The sequence below is a fragment of the Syngnathus scovelli genome, chromosome 8 (assembly GCF_024217435.2).
Source record: "Syngnathus scovelli strain Florida chromosome 8, RoL_Ssco_1.2, whole genome shotgun sequence".
NCBI classification, from domain to species: domain Eukaryota; kingdom Metazoa; phylum Chordata; class Actinopteri; order Syngnathiformes; family Syngnathidae; genus Syngnathus; species Syngnathus scovelli.
In genome coordinates this window covers 2,207,028-2,224,685 of record NC_090854.1, presented here as the reverse complement: position 1 = coordinate 2,224,685, position 17,658 = coordinate 2,207,028, and the positions used below count along the sequence as shown (strand labels likewise).

The 17,658-nt window shown below is 44.2% G+C and overlaps 2 protein-coding genes across 12 annotated transcripts in view; one reads left to right on the top strand and one right to left on the bottom strand.

The window, feature by feature from the left end:
- Positions 1-17,658, bottom strand: part of il10rb (interleukin 10 receptor, beta) — a 185,409-nt gene that overhangs the window by 20,267 nt on the left and 147,484 nt on the right. Inside the window, exons 11-12 of one of the 4 annotated variants that reach the window (XR_011087266.1) lie at positions 10,028-12,519; positions 1,221-8,439 (exon numbers count right to left, since the gene is read on the bottom strand). The exons of 1 other annotated variant lie outside the window; for it this stretch is intronic. The gene's annotated coding sequence lies outside the window, so the exon portion shown is untranslated. Of the gene's footprint in view, positions 1-1,220; positions 8,440-10,027; positions 12,520-17,658 lie in introns of those variants that run through there. 2 more of the 4 variants (XR_011087267.1, XR_011087268.1) reach the window with 2 other exon arrangements.
- The window catches only part of LOC125973212 (interleukin-10 receptor subunit beta), a 165,289-nt gene that overhangs the window by 139,483 nt on the left and 8,148 nt on the right, over positions 1-17,658 (top strand). The window contains exons 7-10 of one of the 8 annotated variants that reach the window (XM_068651635.1): positions 4,225-4,403; positions 9,651-9,805; positions 11,080-11,230; positions 15,594-15,637. In XM_068651635.1, the coding sequence (XP_068507736.1) occupies positions 4,225-4,403; positions 9,651-9,805; positions 11,080-11,230; positions 15,594-15,619 (511 nt within the window). In that variant the 3' untranslated portion in view covers positions 15,620-15,637. Of the gene's footprint in view, positions 1-4,224; positions 4,404-9,064; positions 9,806-11,079; positions 11,231-15,590; positions 16,748-17,658 lie in introns of those variants that run through there. The other 7 variants (XM_068651632.1, XM_068651634.1, XM_068651633.1 and 4 more) reach the window with 7 other exon arrangements.

The window sequence follows — 17,658 nt, the reverse complement described above, 5'->3', positions numbered from 1 at the left end:
CTCTCTCTCTCTCTCTCTCTCTCTCTCTCTCTCTCTCTCTCTCTCTCTATATATATATATATATATATATATGTGTGTGTGTGTGTATATATATATATATATATATATATATATATGTATGTGTGTGTATGTATATATATATATATATATATATATATATATATATATATATATACACACATATATATATATATATACACACATATATATATATTCTCTCTTTTGGGTTCGACAGTTCTTATCTTTGTATTCAGCCTTATCCGGAATAAATTCCATCCACTTGTCAAAAGGAATATGATGTCACGAATCGGAGTGGAAATGGAGCAGGACGACCAAGTGCAGCTTGGGCCAGGGTTTATTGAGGGAAAAGGGAAGTGGAACGAGGCATCGAGGGAAACAGACGACAACTGGCAAACTAATAACATGACAGACTGACCGACAGGGATGGCAAACAGAAACAGACTCGAAACAGACAGGAACCACAAGGACAGCAAACGTGACGACATCGACGATCCGACAGGGAGCGAGGGGCAGACAGGACTTATATACACGACAGGTAACGAGAGGCAGGTGGGAATAATCACACTGATCATGGGCACACAGGAGGGGAGGGGCGAGCACACAGACACACGACCAAAACTATGACACGATCGGGGACGAGTCGTGACATATGAAGCTGAAATGACCGTTCAGGGCCTGATTCCGAGCTTGCTTCACTGCTAGTTTCAGGATCAGTTTCATCATGACTGAATCCCAGAGCTGACCAGATATTGTGTCTGTTTGTTTTTACAAAGGTGTACAGAGCCTTTGCAGACATCTTCTTTTCCAACTGGTCACTCAGATCTGTCCACACAGTAGCGCTTGGAGTGGCTACGTTACCATTTTCAAGTATGGCCTCTTTTAATGAGCAGAGAACTGCAACAATTAAATCATTTTCTACTGCTGGTTGTTTGGGCATCTAGTTGAAGGACAAATAAATATAATCAGGATTCATTGCTTGAATAATTAAAATTACACATGCGTGTTCATTATAATTGCTATGCATGGACGGAAAAATGATGCAAAGGGAAAAATATTTTGACATCAAAATGTATCAAGCATGCTTTCTTTAGAAATGTAGTTTTCTTGGTCTGTGCAAATTACACACATCTAATACGACAATGTTAGCGAACTAGCTATTCAGACTACCTGGGGTGTTTTTAATTCTATATTGTATGAACTTTGTTTTTTTTTTTTTTTTTTTTTTACACATTTTACTTACATTGGTCGATGGTCACTTCCCAGAAAAAGACACTTTCTGTCACTCGCTTTTATTAAATCTTCGGAGATAGTTGTGCATTTGTCGCTTGAAAAAGTTGCACGTCTTTGTTTTTCGCCACCCTGTTGCAATATGTCTTTCCGGCCTGCAGAGGTCACTTTGCATGGTAATTATTTGGATAATACATGTGTAAGAATTGAGGAGTTATCATGATGTCAAGTGAAAAATTGTTAGAATAAAATACATGACGGGGTTAATGAAGATGCATGATTTTAATAACGAAAAATTGCAATGGCACAAACAAATGGTTAATTAACGATCCATGGAGCAAGGATTTGACATCTCTAGAAAATAAATTAATATAAAATAAATAACAAATTGAATGATTCACTGAGCGCAAACAAATTTTTTTGCGGCACAAACAATCGGTACCATTTTGGGTCCATTTGGAGGTGTTAAATGGGGGCTGATCCATTTGGAAGTAAATAGGGGGCGGGGCTACGTGACGTCATCGCTAGAAAATAAATGTGTAATATCTACGAAACCGTAGCAGCACAAACAAAAAATTTGTTGCACAAACCAGCACAAACGAAGCACAAACGAACGGTACCATTTTGGGTCCATTTCGAGGATAATGAGGGGCTGGGTGACGTCATCGCTATAAAATAAACGTGTAATATCTACGAAACAGAAGCAGCACAAATGAAAATGTTTGCTGCACAAACCAGCGCAAACGAACGGTACCATTTTGGGTTCATTTGGAGCAGATGGGGGCTGGGTGAACTCTGGATGACCTATAAAATCATCTTTCATAACTAAAATACCATAGCAGCACAAACGAAAATTTTTGCAGCACAAACCAGCACAAACGAAGCACAAACGAACGGTACCATTTTGGGTCCATTTGGAGAAAATGGGGGGCTGGGTGACGTCATCGCGAGAAAATAAATGTGTAATATCTACGAAACCGAAGCAGCACAAACGGAAATTTTTGCTGCACAAACCAGCACAAACGAAGCACAAACGAAACAGACTATTTTCCTTAAATTTTGCGTGGGGTGGGGGGCCAGCTTCACAATGACGTTATCGCTATAAATGAAATGTGTGATATCTACGAAACCGAAGCAGCACAAACGAAAATGTTTTCTGCACAAACCAGCACAAACGAAGCACAAACGAAACAGACTATTTTCCTTAAATTTTGCGTGGGGGGGTGGGGGGCCAGCTTCACGGTGACGTCATTGCTATGAATGAAATGTGTAATATCTACGAAACTGAAGCAGCACAAACAAAAATTTTTGCTGCACAAACCAGCACAAACGAAGCACAAACGAACGATACCATTTTGGGTCCTTTTGGAGGAAAATGGGGGGCTGGGTGACGTCATCGCTATAAAATAAATGTGTAATATTTACACAAATGAAACTTTTTGCTGCACAAACAAAGCACAAACGAACGGTACCATTTTGGGTTCATTTGGAGCAGATAGGGGGCTGGGTGAACTCTGGATGACCTATAAAATAATCTTTCATAACTAAAAAACTGAAGCAGCACAAACGAAATGTTTTGCTGCAAAAACCAGCACAAACAAAGCACAAACGAAACAGACTATTTTCCTTAAATTTTGCGTGGGATGGGGGGCCAGCTTCACGCAGGTTGTGCTACCGCGTAACTGCTGGCCCGTAGCTGGAATTGTGCCTCATAAGCTCTCTTCGTCAATGCCAATTTCGGGGCTCCTGAGGGAAACTGACCATGTTCCACAAACCGGTAGTGTTCATCAGTCACCCCAGAGCTACAGTAAACTCGTATTCTACATAAATGTAATGTTCTCTGATTGGTTTACAGCTCCAGTTTACGTAATTTAAATAATACATTATGTTCTCTGATTGGTCCATAACTGTCTTCTTATATATTTTGCATATTATGTAATTTTCTCTAATTTTCTTCATCTTATGCATTTCGTCCCTGTGTCGACAGACTCACATCAACATCAACACCACCACCTTTTACTAATTTTGGAACTCTGTGGACACAAAAGGCACATCTTATTAAAATTGAAGGCTTCAAGTGTGTCTTACGAAAGTGGTCCCCAACCTTTTTTGCAATTTTTTTTTTAAATACGGCTTTCCTTTTCGTAGAAGTTGTAGCCTCTTCTTCTTCTCTCTCCTCATTGGGCTTTTTTTCCCTTTCCGAAGAAGCTTTCCAAACTTCTCTGTTTCTTGCTCATTTTCGCTTGCTTCGTGAGCTCGACTGGGGTGACATGTCATGTGACCGAGATAAGTGTCTTGTGTCAAGAGACACAGCGATGAATGTAATTGGGAGAGAATTGCCAATGTTTTTATATTTTTCTAAATAAATTCGTACTCATTTTTGCTAGCTCAACTAGAGATATGTCACGTGACCGGGACGAGCGTCTTGAGCAGAATGAATAGATCGTAGATAAAAAAAATATCCATCCATCCATCCATTTTCTGAACCGCTTAGTCCCCACGGGGGTCGCGGGCGTGCTGGAGCCTATCCCAGCCGTCATCGGGCAGTAGGCGGGGGACACCCTGAACTGGTTGCCAGCCAATCGCAGGGCACACAGAGACAGACAACCAATCGCACACACACTCACACCTAGGGACAATTTGGAGTCTTCAATCGGCCTACCAAGCATGTTTTTGGAATGTGGGAGGAAACCGGAGTGCCCGGAGAAAACCCACGCGGGCCCAGGGAGAACATGCAAACTCCACACAGGGAGGGCCGGAGGTGGAATCGAACCCGCACCCTCCTAACTGTGAGGCGGACGTGCTACCCAGTGCGCCACCGCACATATACATATATATATATTTTTTCCCTCTCAGGTACCAAGTGACCCACGGACCGGTACCGGTCCGCGGACTGGGGTTTGGGGACCCCTGCCTTACGGTGTGGAAAGTACAGCATGATTTTTTTTTTTTAACAGTATTGTGTTTTCTCCACAGTACCTCTGTCCGAATATGTCATGTAGGTTGTGTCAACATCTCAACCCTTGAATGTGACTTCAGCAGCCTGAACACCTTCCTCAGTGTATATGGAAGGTATAAAGCCAGAGTACGGGCACAGCGAGGGGAAAACCACTCTTCTTGGGTGGAAAGTAAACCAATTACCTTGGAAAGCGATAGTGAGTATATTTTTTTAAATAAAGTATTTTATATTCATATTAGGGACGTGTGACTCATTAAAGCCTAAAGCGCCTTATAAAACACGCCTCTAAAACCTTAGCGCAACTTTAGAAGCATTCAAGAAAAGCTGACATTTTACTGGAAATGCAACAATATTGTCAACGCCTAATAAATAATTGATATCTTAGCCCCTGTGGCAAATGGGAACATCCATCCATTTTCTTAACCGCTTGTCTTCACAAGGGCCACGGGCATGCTGAAGCCTATCCCAGCTGTCTTCTGGTAGTAGGCGGGGTGGGGGGGGACCCACCCTGAACTTGTTGCCAGCTAATCGCAGCCAATGGAATCACAATTCCAAAATAATTTGAGAGCTTACGCTTGTGGCTTTCACATAAACTTGAGTTGATTTGATTTCTATAAACATTCAATATAATGTTTTAAAAATTCTGCCTTATCCCCAGGAACCGGTGCGTTTGAAACAGCCTCGATTAAAATTAGTCCTCCATTCTGAGCTTTCAAAATCTTCTTCTTCCTCATTGTCCACAATCATATTTTTTAGTCACAAAATGAACCGCTGGTTTGAAGTCTTGAATCGGGTTGACGTTTATTTTGAAATTTCTGCGTCTAGTGCAGTGGTTCTTAACCTGGGTTCGATCGAACCCTAGGACTTCGGTGAGTCGGTCTCAGAGGTTCAGCAGAGCCTCCACTGCAGAGATCAGAACACACCTGATTCATCGTGTAAATTGGTGATGACACATATCTGAACTGGTCTCACAAAGGTCATTTGTTGTGAGTTCATGCATTGTGTTGGTTTTGTTCTTTGAACAAGGTGACGTTCATGCACAGCTTATTTTGTGCACCAGTAAAAACATATATGTCTTGACTTTGAATTATTTTTTTTTCTTTTCACTAAAGAGGGGTTCGGTGAATGCGCATATGAAACTGGTGGGGTTCGGTACCTCCAATAAGGTTAAGAACCACTGGTCTAGTGACTTGGTAGAAAGACCCGGGTAATCAACCAGGTAAATGTTTTTAGTGAAGGCATCACAATGGTGCACTGGTTATCACACTGCCTCACAGTTCAGCGGTAATGGGTACGATTCCGGCTCTGTACGCCGTACTGTGGGGAGTTTGCGTGTTCTTCCTGTTTGCTCCGGATACTCAGGTTTCCTTCCACATTCCAAAGACGTGCTTAATCGGCTGATTGACCTTTCTGAATTGCCCGTGAGTGCAAATGGCTGATTTTGTATATGTGCCCTACGATTGGCTTTCAACCAGTTCAGGATGTCCCCCATCTACTGCCTGAAGTCAGCTGGGATAGGCTCCAGCACACCAGTGACTCGTGAGGAAAAGCGGTTTAGATAATGGATGGAAGGAAATTGAGGGCAAACTCAATTTATCACGGTAAGTTGAAAAGTTCCTCAAAAAGTTTCTGTGGTGAAAAAAGGGTTGTACACAGTGTTGATGGTTCACTGTGTCCCCGTCTTGAGATGGCAGATGGTGGACCAGACTTTTCTTTAAGTCAGTGGTCCCCAACCTTTTTTGCGCCACGGGCCGGTTACGTGTCAGAAATATTTTCGCGGACCGGCCTTTACATAAATAAATACCGTATTTGCCGGGGTACAGGTCGACTCGGTGTATAAGTCGACCCCCTAAAATTCGACGGAAATTTACGATTTTATGATATATCCTTTGTATAAGTCGAGCTCAATTGTTGCATTATATTAAACTTCAAAATTCAATATGCGAAATTTATTGACGAAATGTGTTCAAATTCCGGGAGGCCGTGCGCATGCGGCTGTTTATAAGCACCGCGGAGGAGATCGCGGCCGGCGAGCTCGCGCACGCCGCCCGGTACCAACGGGAGGCCGGAAATAGCTCCAAGCCGAGCGGATCGGCACTTTATAAGCACCGCGGAGGAGATCGCGGCGCCTCATTCGACTTCCAGCGGCCGGCGAGCTCGCGCACGCCGCCCGGCACCAACGGGAGGCCGGAAATAGCTCCAAGCCGAGCGGATCGGCACTTTATAAGCACCGCGGAGGAGATTGCGGCGCCTCATTGGACTTCCAGCGGCCGGCGAGCTCGCGCACGCCGCCCGGCACCAACGGGAGGCCGGAAATAGCTCCAAGCCGAGCGGATCGGCACTTTATAAGCACCGCGGAGGAGATCGCGGCGCCTCATTGGACTTCCAGCGGCCGGCGAGCTCACGCACCCGCCCGGCACATCCGGGAGGCCGTGCGCACGCGCCAAGTGGCCGAAAATAGCCCCCGCCGAGCGGATCGGCTGTTTATAAGCACCGCGGAGGAGATCGCGGCGCCTCATTGGACTTCCAGCGGCCGGCGAGCTCGCGCACCCGCCCGGCACATCCGGGAGGCCGTGCGCACGCGCCAAGTGGCCGAAAATAGCCCCCGCCGAGCGGATCGGCTGTTTATAAGCACCGCGGAGGAGATCGCGGCGCCTCATTGGACTTCCAGCGGCCGGCGAGCTCGCGCACCCGCCCGGCACATCCGGGAGGCCGTGCGCACGCGCTAAGTGGCCGAAAATAGCCCCCGCCGAGCGGATCGGCTGTTTATAAGCACCGCGGAGGTGATCGCGGCGCCTCATTGGACTTCCAGCGGCCGGCGAGCTCACGCACCCGCCCGGCACATCCGGGAGGCCGTGCGCACGCGCCAAGTGGCCGAAAATAGCCCCCGCCGAGCGGATCGGCTGTTTATAAGCACCGCGGAGGAGATCGCGGCGCCTCATTGGACTTCCAGCGGCCGGCGAGCTCGCGCACCCGCCCGGCACATCCGGGAGGCCGTGCGCACGCGCCAAGTGGCCGAAAATAGCCCCCGCCGAGCGGATCGGCTGTTTATAAGCACCGCGGAGGAGATCACGGCGCCTCATTGGACTTCCAGCGGCCGGCGAGCTCGCGCACCCGCCCGGCACATCCGGGAGGCCGTGCGCACGCGCTAAGTGGCCGAAAATAGCCCCCGCCGAGCGGATCGGCTGTTTATAAGCACCGCGGAGGTGATCGCGGCGTCTCATTCGACTTCCAGCGGGCCGCGCAATCGCGCACGCCGCCCGGTTCAAATTTTCTAAGTGCAACGCACAATGAGATGCATGAGAAACGGCCTTGGTTACCATCACATTTGAAGCGATGAATACGAAATTAAATTTTATGACTCGGTGTATAAGTCGAGGTCGATTTTTTTCGGTCGATTTTGGATCGAAAAAGGTCGACCAATACACCGGCAAATACGGTAATACATTTATATGAATAAGATCAGGGGATGTTTGAGAATATTTGTCAATTTTCGCACATGTCCTGAGTGTTGTTCGTCACCTAAATGATGAACAGAGGCTGAGATGTACCGAAGTCAAATTCCTTGTTTGCCATGCTCAAACATGGCCAATATGGCTTGAATCTTGAAATAAATAATACATTTATAATATATAAATACGATGAAATAAAATGATATGACTGGCATAAAAACAAATATAAACCACATAAAAATAAAACTCACCATTACGTTGAGTTAGTGGGAGCACTGAGCTTGTTTCTCAGAAACGTGCCGGTCCCATGTAGGCTTAATCGGAGACAATGACACCCGAAGTGTGCTGTTGATGTCCAATCTGCTCCGCAGCTTTGTTTTGGTTGCTCTAACTGCAGAAAATCCAGCTTCACAAAGATAGGTTGTTGGAAAAGGAAGCAGGGTTGTCAGCGCTTTTGTGGCGACCATGTGCCGAAGCAGTTTTGAACCCTTCATTGTCTTGTTAGCTCGCCTGTCGCCACATATGCAGAGTGGGCTTGGCACGTCAGAGTCACCTGTGGTGGTAAATCCATATTTTGAGTAGGACTCCAGAAATTTTCTTATAAGATTTCCTTTTCCTAGAAGTCGTAGCCTCTTTTTCTTTCGTCTCCTCATTGAGTTTTTTTCCCTTCCGAAGAAGCTTTCCAAACATCTCTGTTTGTTGCTCATTTTTGCTTGCTTCGCGGGCTCGACTGGGGTGACATGTCACGTGACCAGGATGAGCGTCTTGACCTGAATTAACCTGTCAAGAGACACAGATGAACCGACGGATGTAATTGGGAGAGAATCGCCAAATTTTTTATATTTTTCTAAATAAATTCTTACTCATATTTGCTAGCTTTGCGGGCTCGACTGGGGAAACGTCACGCGACTGGGACGAGCGTCTTGACCAGAATTAATTGATCGTCGAAAAAAAAAAAAAAAAAAAAAAAAAATATATATATATATATATCCATCCATCCATCCATTTTCTGAACCGCTTAGTCCCCACGGGGGTTGCGGGCGTGCTGGAGCCTATCCCAGCCGTCATCGGGCAGTAGGCGGGGGACACCCTGAACTGGTTGCCAGCCAATCGCAGGGCACACAGAGACAGACAACCAATCGCACTCACACGCACACCTAGGGACAATTTTGAGTCTTCAATCGGCCTACCAAGCATGTTTTTGGAATGTGGGAGGAAATATATATATATATATTTTTTTTTTTTTCTGTGTGGCTTGGCGGCATGGTACCAAGTGAACCACGGACTGGTACTGGTACCACTGCTCTAAGTCATCCGAAAGTTGTTTTTCATGTCCTCGCCAATGCTCTAGTTTTTGGCTCCATTCCGCTTGGACAGCCTATCAGCTGCTTTCTGACTCCCACAGGCCAAAAAGGCCGAATAGGACTCCTTCAGCTGGACGACATCCCTTACCGTTGGTCTCCACCAGCGGGTTTGGGGATTGCCGCCATGACGGGGACCAAGCACCTTACAGCCACAGCTCCAATCAGCCGCTTCAAAGATGTAGGAGCAAAATATGGTCGACTCAGACTCAATGATCCCACCTCCCCCCAGACCTGGACAAATCTCTGACGGAGGTGGGGGTTGAAACTTCCTGATAGGGGACTCAGACACATTTTCCCTGCAGAACCTAGGTCTGCCAGGTCAGATCTTCCCCCATTATCAGAGGCAGTTCACCACAGTTGTTAGTTGACAGCTTCACCCCTCTCACTTTGAGTGCCTAAGACATGCTGCAGCAAGACAATAACACAATAAAGGCGATCATCAAACTATGATGCCAGGTCCCAGTGGGAATGATCTGGAATCCCAAGAGTGGTTAATAGTGTTATGTGCTCATTATGTTGTCACTTGGCAAATGTCCATACATCTATCCATTATATACCACTTATCCAGGGAAGCCCAAACATCGCTCTCCTCAGCCACTTCTCTCCTTATTTTCTTTTTCTGTTTAGCTATGATTGGTTCACCCAATGTGTCACTCATTTCCAATGGGGCTACAATTGGAATTTCAGTTAAAGATCCAACATTTGCCATCTCAGACCTCAGGAGTGTCTATGGTACTGCCACCTACAACATCACCTACTGGAAAGATGGCCAAAATGAAAAGGTGAGCTCAATTAACTCAGTATAGTGAGCGTGTGTTTAACCATTTGTGAAATGTATTTTATGGACTCCAGCACATCAACAATCTTAGTGAGGATAAGCACTACTGCCCTAAATCAGCCTATCCAGCATGCCCTCGTGAACATTTACCTATTGACATGCAAACACAAAATGAGTAACAGTGAATAATTCAAGTCTCCTATAAGTTATGTAAAAGGAAATTTACCCGAATGGGTGGCGGTGGAATGGCAGGAGACACTGCACTTCTGTGTAGCGGATGTTGGAGCGAGATTTCACATTTCTTCACTTGAAACTGTCCAAAATGTCCATCAGGAACAGTTGTCAATCAAAATACAAAATCAAAATAGTCAGAGTTCATCAGTTGATTATATGAGGCTGTAATGTAAGCCATTTGTATTTTATCGCTAACAGTAGTCTTTTTAAAAATATTCAGGTGAAATTTATTCAAAAGGAAATGCATGATTATTTTTGCTACTTTATGTTCAAACTGAATATTACAGTGGCTTACAAAATGAATATACTTTCTGTAAATAAACCACCTACGTTGTTTTACCTGCTTTAAAGAGATAACCGCTTTCAGTGCGGTGAAGTCATTAAAACACACACAGTCACACTATTTGTGTTTCTGCTCGTAATTACTACAATATAGATGTAACGGACTAAATGACAATAGTCCAAGTATTACTGAGTATTTCGTGTTTACCTTCGTCTATTCCAGCAGCGCCGTAGCAGAATCCTTTGCTCCGGTGTCGAATAATTTACTATGGTTGGTAAGTAGGTAGCTAGGTACGTAGTAGGGGTGTCATGATTTTTTTTTTTTTTTTTTTTTTTTTAATCAATTTGATGCATGTCGATATAAGGCCTAAAAGTTCGACACAAATTGATAGTTCACTTTCTTGGAACGATACAATTCGAAAAGGTGGTAAAGGCGATGTCTGTACGATATTTTCATGATATTTTCTGTAAATATTTCTGTGCTACTTAAAGGTCACGCCAGATGAAAAATGTTCGTGATATTTTATTTTAAAACCAACTCAGCTTTACGGATTCCAAAATTGTTAACACTGATATTAGAACACGCTAGTTCTCTTATTATTCTAGCATAAACAAAGTGCAACAGAAATAGCCAGTTCTTTTTTTATCCACGAACTTGTCTTCTGTTCCAATCAAGTTTGCACCCCCCCCCCCCCCCCCCCCCCCCCCCACTGGCTCAGTCATCTGTTAACACTGGACTCCCCACTTTTTTGCTTCTTCTAGGCAAAACATATCAGCAGTGCACTGCAAAATCAAATATTTCTAAATGACCTGGACCCCGGGACGAAGTATTGTGTCCAGGTTCAAATCAGTGCAGAAGGCAACACCAAGCCCAGCAATCCGAGCAGTACAGTTTGTGAGAGCACCACCAATGGTATGTCATTTTCAAGTCAGATTATTTTAGGTTTTCACTTTCTGCAAAGGTTTTAATCTATCTGTAACCTGAAATGATTAATGGTACAGTAAAGCGGGTCCAACATTGGCACTTATATGATAGGTCTGTTTTAAAAAAATATTTCAGTACTATAATTCCTCCCTGGAAAAATAACTTAAAAGTGATTTAACGGTATTTTGGCACAAAATGGCGGTGGAATTACTGACGACCACTCTTTGGGTGGAGTCTGCTTGATTGACACATCAGCCTGACTATGTCAGAGAAGGAAGCGAAGGCATGTTACGCTTGTTTTCTGGCTTGCTTACTATGCTATGTCAATGTCCTGTTGTTTTGGAATACAGTAATCCCTCGCTACTTTGCGGTTCAACCATCGCGGCCTCGGTGTATCGCGGATTTTTATGAAAACAAATATTGCGGAGCGGCTCGGTGGCGCACTGGGTAGCACGTCCGCCTCACAGTTAGGAGGGTGCGGGTTCGATTCCACCTCCGGCCCTCCCTGGTGGAGTTTGCATGTTCTCCCCGGGCCCGCGTGGGTTTTCTCCGGGCACTCCGGTTTCCTCCCACATTCCAAAAACATGCTTGGTAGGCCGATTGAAGACTCCAAATTGTCCCTAGGTGTGAGTGTGAGTGAGATTGGTTGTCTGTCTCTGTGTGCCCTGCGATTGGCTGGCAACCAGTTCAGGGTGTCCCCCGCCTACTGCCCGATGACGGCTGGGATAGGCTCCAGCACGCCCGCGACCCCCGTGGGGACTAAGCGGTTCAGAAAATGGATGGATGGATGAAATATTGCGGATATATTCGGTGCATCGCGGCTTTTTGCGGCGTGCAGGGTTTTGTCTGCCCATATGACTTTACAGCACACTATTGGCCGGTAGGAGACCAATGGGAACATGTTGATCTGTATCCTTGCTGATGATTGGCTTAAAGCTGTAAGGGCAGCTCTGACCAGGCTTCATCTCAATCTCCTGCTTCGTATTCATCCACTCCTCCACTTCGTTTGTGTCAGCAGAATCAGCAGCATCTCTGATTCGCGCCTTGTTTTTTTGTCACAAACGAGGCAGGACAACCAAATGCAACATGGGCTCTTTATTTGGGGAGAGTTTAAAGGAAACAAGGAGGGCTGGAATGCCGGCAGAGCAGGACTACGAGGCAAGCTGACGAGCCGGTCAGCAAGCTCGTGTCGTACGTCATCAAAGCACTAATAGCACAGGGCGTGTCTCTGAGCAATGTGCGGATGCTGTCGCGCTGGGATGCGGGGGCACGTCAGCCTGTCAGCACGGCAAGAGCAGAGTGGATCCGTGACATGTTTACAGTTTAAAATGTTTAAATGGTTAAAAATACAATAGTGTTTAAAAATAAAATGATAAATGCCTTGTGGGGATACCCTCGCGCTGGGCTGCTGGGGCAGGTCAGCCGGTCACGGACCAGTCACGTGTCAGAAATATTTTCACGGACCGGCCTTTAAAGTCCGGGGGGTAAATACGACGGAATAAAATGATACGACTAGCATAAAAACAAATATAAACCACTAAAAAATAAAACTCACCATTACGTTGAATTACAATTGTGGTTGTTATGCTTTTTGTCCCTTGCGGACTACCGTAGTTTGTTTGTTTTCTTTGTAGACGCGACATTTATTTATATATTTTTTCTGTGGGGCCCAGTACCAAATGACCCACGGACTGGTACCGGTCCGCGGCCCGGTGGTTGGGCATCTGTGTAAAACACAGTAAAATCAGTGACAAAATAAACACAGAAAACCATGACAACAGTTTTCTTTTTTACTTTTAAACCCTTTTCCCAAAAAATAAATGTCAATTTATCCTTGACTTCCTTTATAGTTATCTCTCTCGACTTTTGGATAATCCTCACTTTCACTCAGTCCAGGGGTCTGCAACCTTTATTATCAAAAGAGCCATTTTGACCCCTCGTCTGCTCCAAAAATGTTGTAGGGAGCCGCACAAAATAACAGAACTTGTAAACTTTTAAAACTTCTCATCTTTTTATTTTATTTTAGCTGTCATAACCACTGAATACAACAAAAAGTAGCCCACTTTAAAATAAAACATTTAACTGAGCTTTAAAAATAAACATAAAACTAGGACCGTCCTTGACAAGTCCATGTCAGTGCTCTCTCGTCCTCTTCGGGTTTTTTGCTTAGCCAGCTATAAACTGAAGCACCTGAACATACAAAAAAAATCTACATCAGCTTGGAGTCTGATTTTTTTTCCAGGAAAAGTAATAGCTTATTAAATTATATTTAATTATTATCTGTTTAATGTGACTTCTGTGTCTGAACTTCGCTGCATATCTTCCTTATGTCAGGGCTGTAGGATGTGACTTTGATCTTCACACAGGCCTGTAGACTCATCTACGAGGCGGGAACGATGTTTGTTCTTTATGAAGTTCATGCTTGAGAACAATTGCTCGCATAAGTACCGTAATTGCCGGACTATAAACCACACCGGATTATAAGCCGCACCAGCTAAAATTCAGGGATATTTCAGTTTTTTTTTCTTACATAAGCCGCACCGGACTATAAGCCGCACGTGCACACGAGTTTTTTACAAAGAAAGACAGTACATAGAAAGCCTTTTGAACGTTTTAATAACATACTTCAACATGTCTTTCTAAACATTGCCTGTGACGCAGCAGTAGTACCGCAGCAACGCGGAAGTGTGCACGCGAGTTATTAGCAAAGAAAGACTGGACACAGAAAGTTTTTTTTAAAGCTTTAATAACATACCTTAACATTTATTTCCAAACAATGCCTGTGACGTGGCAGTAATACCGCAGCAACACGGAAGTAACACAGCAAAGTCACTGAGACGCGGTGGTAACACAGCAGCAACACAGCAGCAACACGGTAACACAGCACTAACAGGGCTGGTTAAAAAAAAAAAAACATACCGTAAAAGTAAAAAAAGAGCCGTCTTCATCTTCCTCCTGTGCACTGAAACCATCGAAGTCTTCCTCCTTAGTGTCCGATTGGAATAGCGTTAGATATCCTTCGCCTCACACTTTCTGTCTCTCTTTCGTCGTCGCTTTTATGCATTTCTTCGAGTGTGATGAGGGTCTGTTCATGCTAATCTTATTCATGCACGAAGCGCTAAATTACATTAAACTAGCGAGCGACACGTATAGCTTAAAAGCGGCATCATATGCATTTCTTTTGTCCCCCATAATGACGGTTTGTGTATAAAAGCTTCCTTTCAGTAATGTTCGTCTTGATCTCGTTCTGTCTCTTCTTTGTGTGAGTGCGAGTGTGGGTGTGTGCGTGATGCGCGAGACAATCAAAACACAAAGTAGCACATCTTCTTCGGCGCATTATCTCTTCTTCGTCTGTCTCGCTCTTGCTTCCTGCTAGAGCGCCCCCTGGAGACCGGAGGCCGTAAAAATCCATAAGTACGCTCAAAGTAGACACAACATAATGTCATCAACATCCACTGCCTTTGGCTTAAAAGCGGCATTATATGCATTTCTTTTGTCCCCCATGATGACGGTTTGTGTATAAAGGCTTCCTTTCAGTAATGTCCGTCTTGATCGCGTTCTGCGTGATGCGCGAAATGTAAACACAAACTAGCACGTCTTCTTCGGCGCATTATCTCTTCTTCACCTGTCTCGCTCTTGCTTCCTGCTAGAGCGCCCCCTGGAGGCCGGAGGCAGAGTAAGAGAAAGGGTTTAGAGCACAGGTGTCAAACTTAAGGCCCGGGGGCCAGATACGGCCCGCCAGATCATTCTATGTGGCCGACGAAGACAAATGGTGCATCAAATTCGTGTCTCATTACTAGAATTGCAAATTGTCTTCACTTTTAATAATATCTTTTTTTTTAAATATTTGACCAGTTTTTACTCGTCTGATTTGAAAACGAGTTATTTGTCTGTTTGTTTTGTAGCTTTTACTGTATATAATAGTGTAAAGTAAGTAGAGTAAAAGTGATCAAGTCATCACAAAAATCACGAAAAAAATCTTATATAAGCCGCACCTGACTATAAGCCGCAGGGTCCAAAATTTGGGAAAAAAGTTGTGGCTTATAGTCTGGAAATTACGGTATGTTGAGCCAAAGATGGACAAGACTCCAAATGCATACTTTTTCATGTTAATATACGTGTCAGGAATGGCACTCCATGTTTCAAAAACAAGTTTGGCGGGGTGGGGGACTTTCTCCATATCACTCCATTTGTGCTCTTTAACGAGTGTAGCCTTCTGACGAGCGAATTCTTCAATATCCGCTGTCATTGATTTGAGCTATTTTACCCATAAATCTTTATCCGCTATGTCGGCCAGTTCAATTTCTAGATCAGGCTTACTTACTCCGGTGAATGCAACTGTGTTCAGCAGGGATGGGTCGATGTCCAGCGGTGTGACAGGGAAAGAGCATACAGGTAAGCCAGCGCCGTTGGCGGTGAATGCAAATAAATAAGTCCACGCTAAATTAAACTCTCTATTTTCTTCCGCAAGTTTCCTTTTTTGGGGTGTTTTCATGGCTATTCAGGGTTAACAACTTCGCACACAGGTTCGCACGGGTTCACACAATCTAAAAGCTGCCAGCAGGTAAAGGCGCGGGATGTTGACGTTGATGTGACGTAGCCTATATTTTGTTGACAAATTATGAATTAGAAATTGGTCTAGCTTTTTAAAAATTGGATCGTATCAACTCAAACTCCAAGATAACTGCGCAACAAAATAAACTAATAATATGTAAATACAAATGAATTAAGAAATACTCTTTATTTATTTTTTTAATTTTTTTTTTTTTGTCAAGGCCAAAGGGAGCCGCTATGAGGAGGCGCGTGCGGCTCCGGAGCCGCAGGTTGCCGACCCCGACTCAGTCTATACTCTGCGTTGTTTTTTTAGTTTACGGTTGTCACTCTTGTCACGAAAGGGGTGTTTGATTAAAAATATATTGAGTGAAGTTTGTTTACCTCTCCTCTTCAAAATGTTGCAGAAGTGTTTAAGAGAGGTGTCGTTGAACAGGTCTGCTGCACGAACCGTTGCAACTTTCTCTGGATGATTCTTTTCACCTAACACTGGCTAACACTTGCCTGTCCCAAATCCTTTTTCTTTTTCTCTTTTCTTTTTTAATGATGGAGTCAGAAAGGTTTCTACATCCAGGAAGCATATGGTTCCTTATACTATTTACTTTATTGATGAAATAATTATTAAAATAATGAGCAATATCAAATGGTTTAGTTACATATGCACTGTCAATTTCGAGAAATCCAACTGTTTTATTTACTTTGGTCATACCTATAACTTCTTTAAGTGTTCTCTATGTTTTCTTCCATCCTTTTTGCAATCTTCGATTTTGGAACGAGAAAGCTGTGAGAAGTCTGCTCCAGGATTCATGACCACTACACACTCACACACACACACACACATACACACATACGCACGCACACACGCACACACGCACGCACACACACACACACACACACACACACACACACACACACACACACACACACACACACACACACACACACACACACACACACACACACACACACACACACTACAATCTCCTGCCAATGGACTATTGGAAAGCCTACTGCTATGTATTTTTGAGATTATTTATATTCCATGTTGTTAGAGATTTGCTCACTCCAACTTATTTTGCAAGAACCACACGGGAGACAGGCAAGTTCTTTTAGACACCTGCAGGTGGAGAGTTCACTCGCTACAGGAATGAAGTCTGAAAAGTCTCCTTCCTGCAAGGGCATATTTATTAGGAGGAACAGAGTGGGGGTGAGAGTGGGGGTCAGAGTAGACAAATGGCCGAAGCCCCTGGCTGATCAAAGCACAGCAGGGGGTCCTTCACGATGTTGTGTGAACAAAACAACTTTGATTGCTTCCTCTGCAGCTAGTCAATCAGTTCAAAAGATCTTAGCACTTTGTTCTACTACTTTTGTTAAGACAGGACAAGCGAGTTTAATTATTACAGGTTACATTCCAACATAATCATAGGATCAAACTAACCTGAAAACCCTAACACATGTTTTAATGTATTTAGATATATAAACACATTTAACTTTTATCTGCACTTGACTTTCTACCACAATCATGTAGCTGTTTTAACGGGAGGTGTTGCTAAATGAAATTTCGTTGTACAGTCAAACCTCGGTTTTCGACCACAATCCGTTCCAGAAGGCGGGTCGAAAAGTGAATCGGTTGAATTCCGAATCTATTTTTCCCATTACAAATAATGGGAAAAAAATGTAATCCGTTCCAAGACAAAAAAAAAAAGAAGCCTTTTTTAAGCATTTTTTCATTTGCGCATTTTTGTCCCAGGGAGCTTAATTTGGTCCGATTGCGCAACTGCAGCGCACCGCCGAACGCGCAGCTGTAGCACGCCGCCGACCGCGCAACTGCACCGCGCTGGTCGCATTATTGTGACATTTAGAAA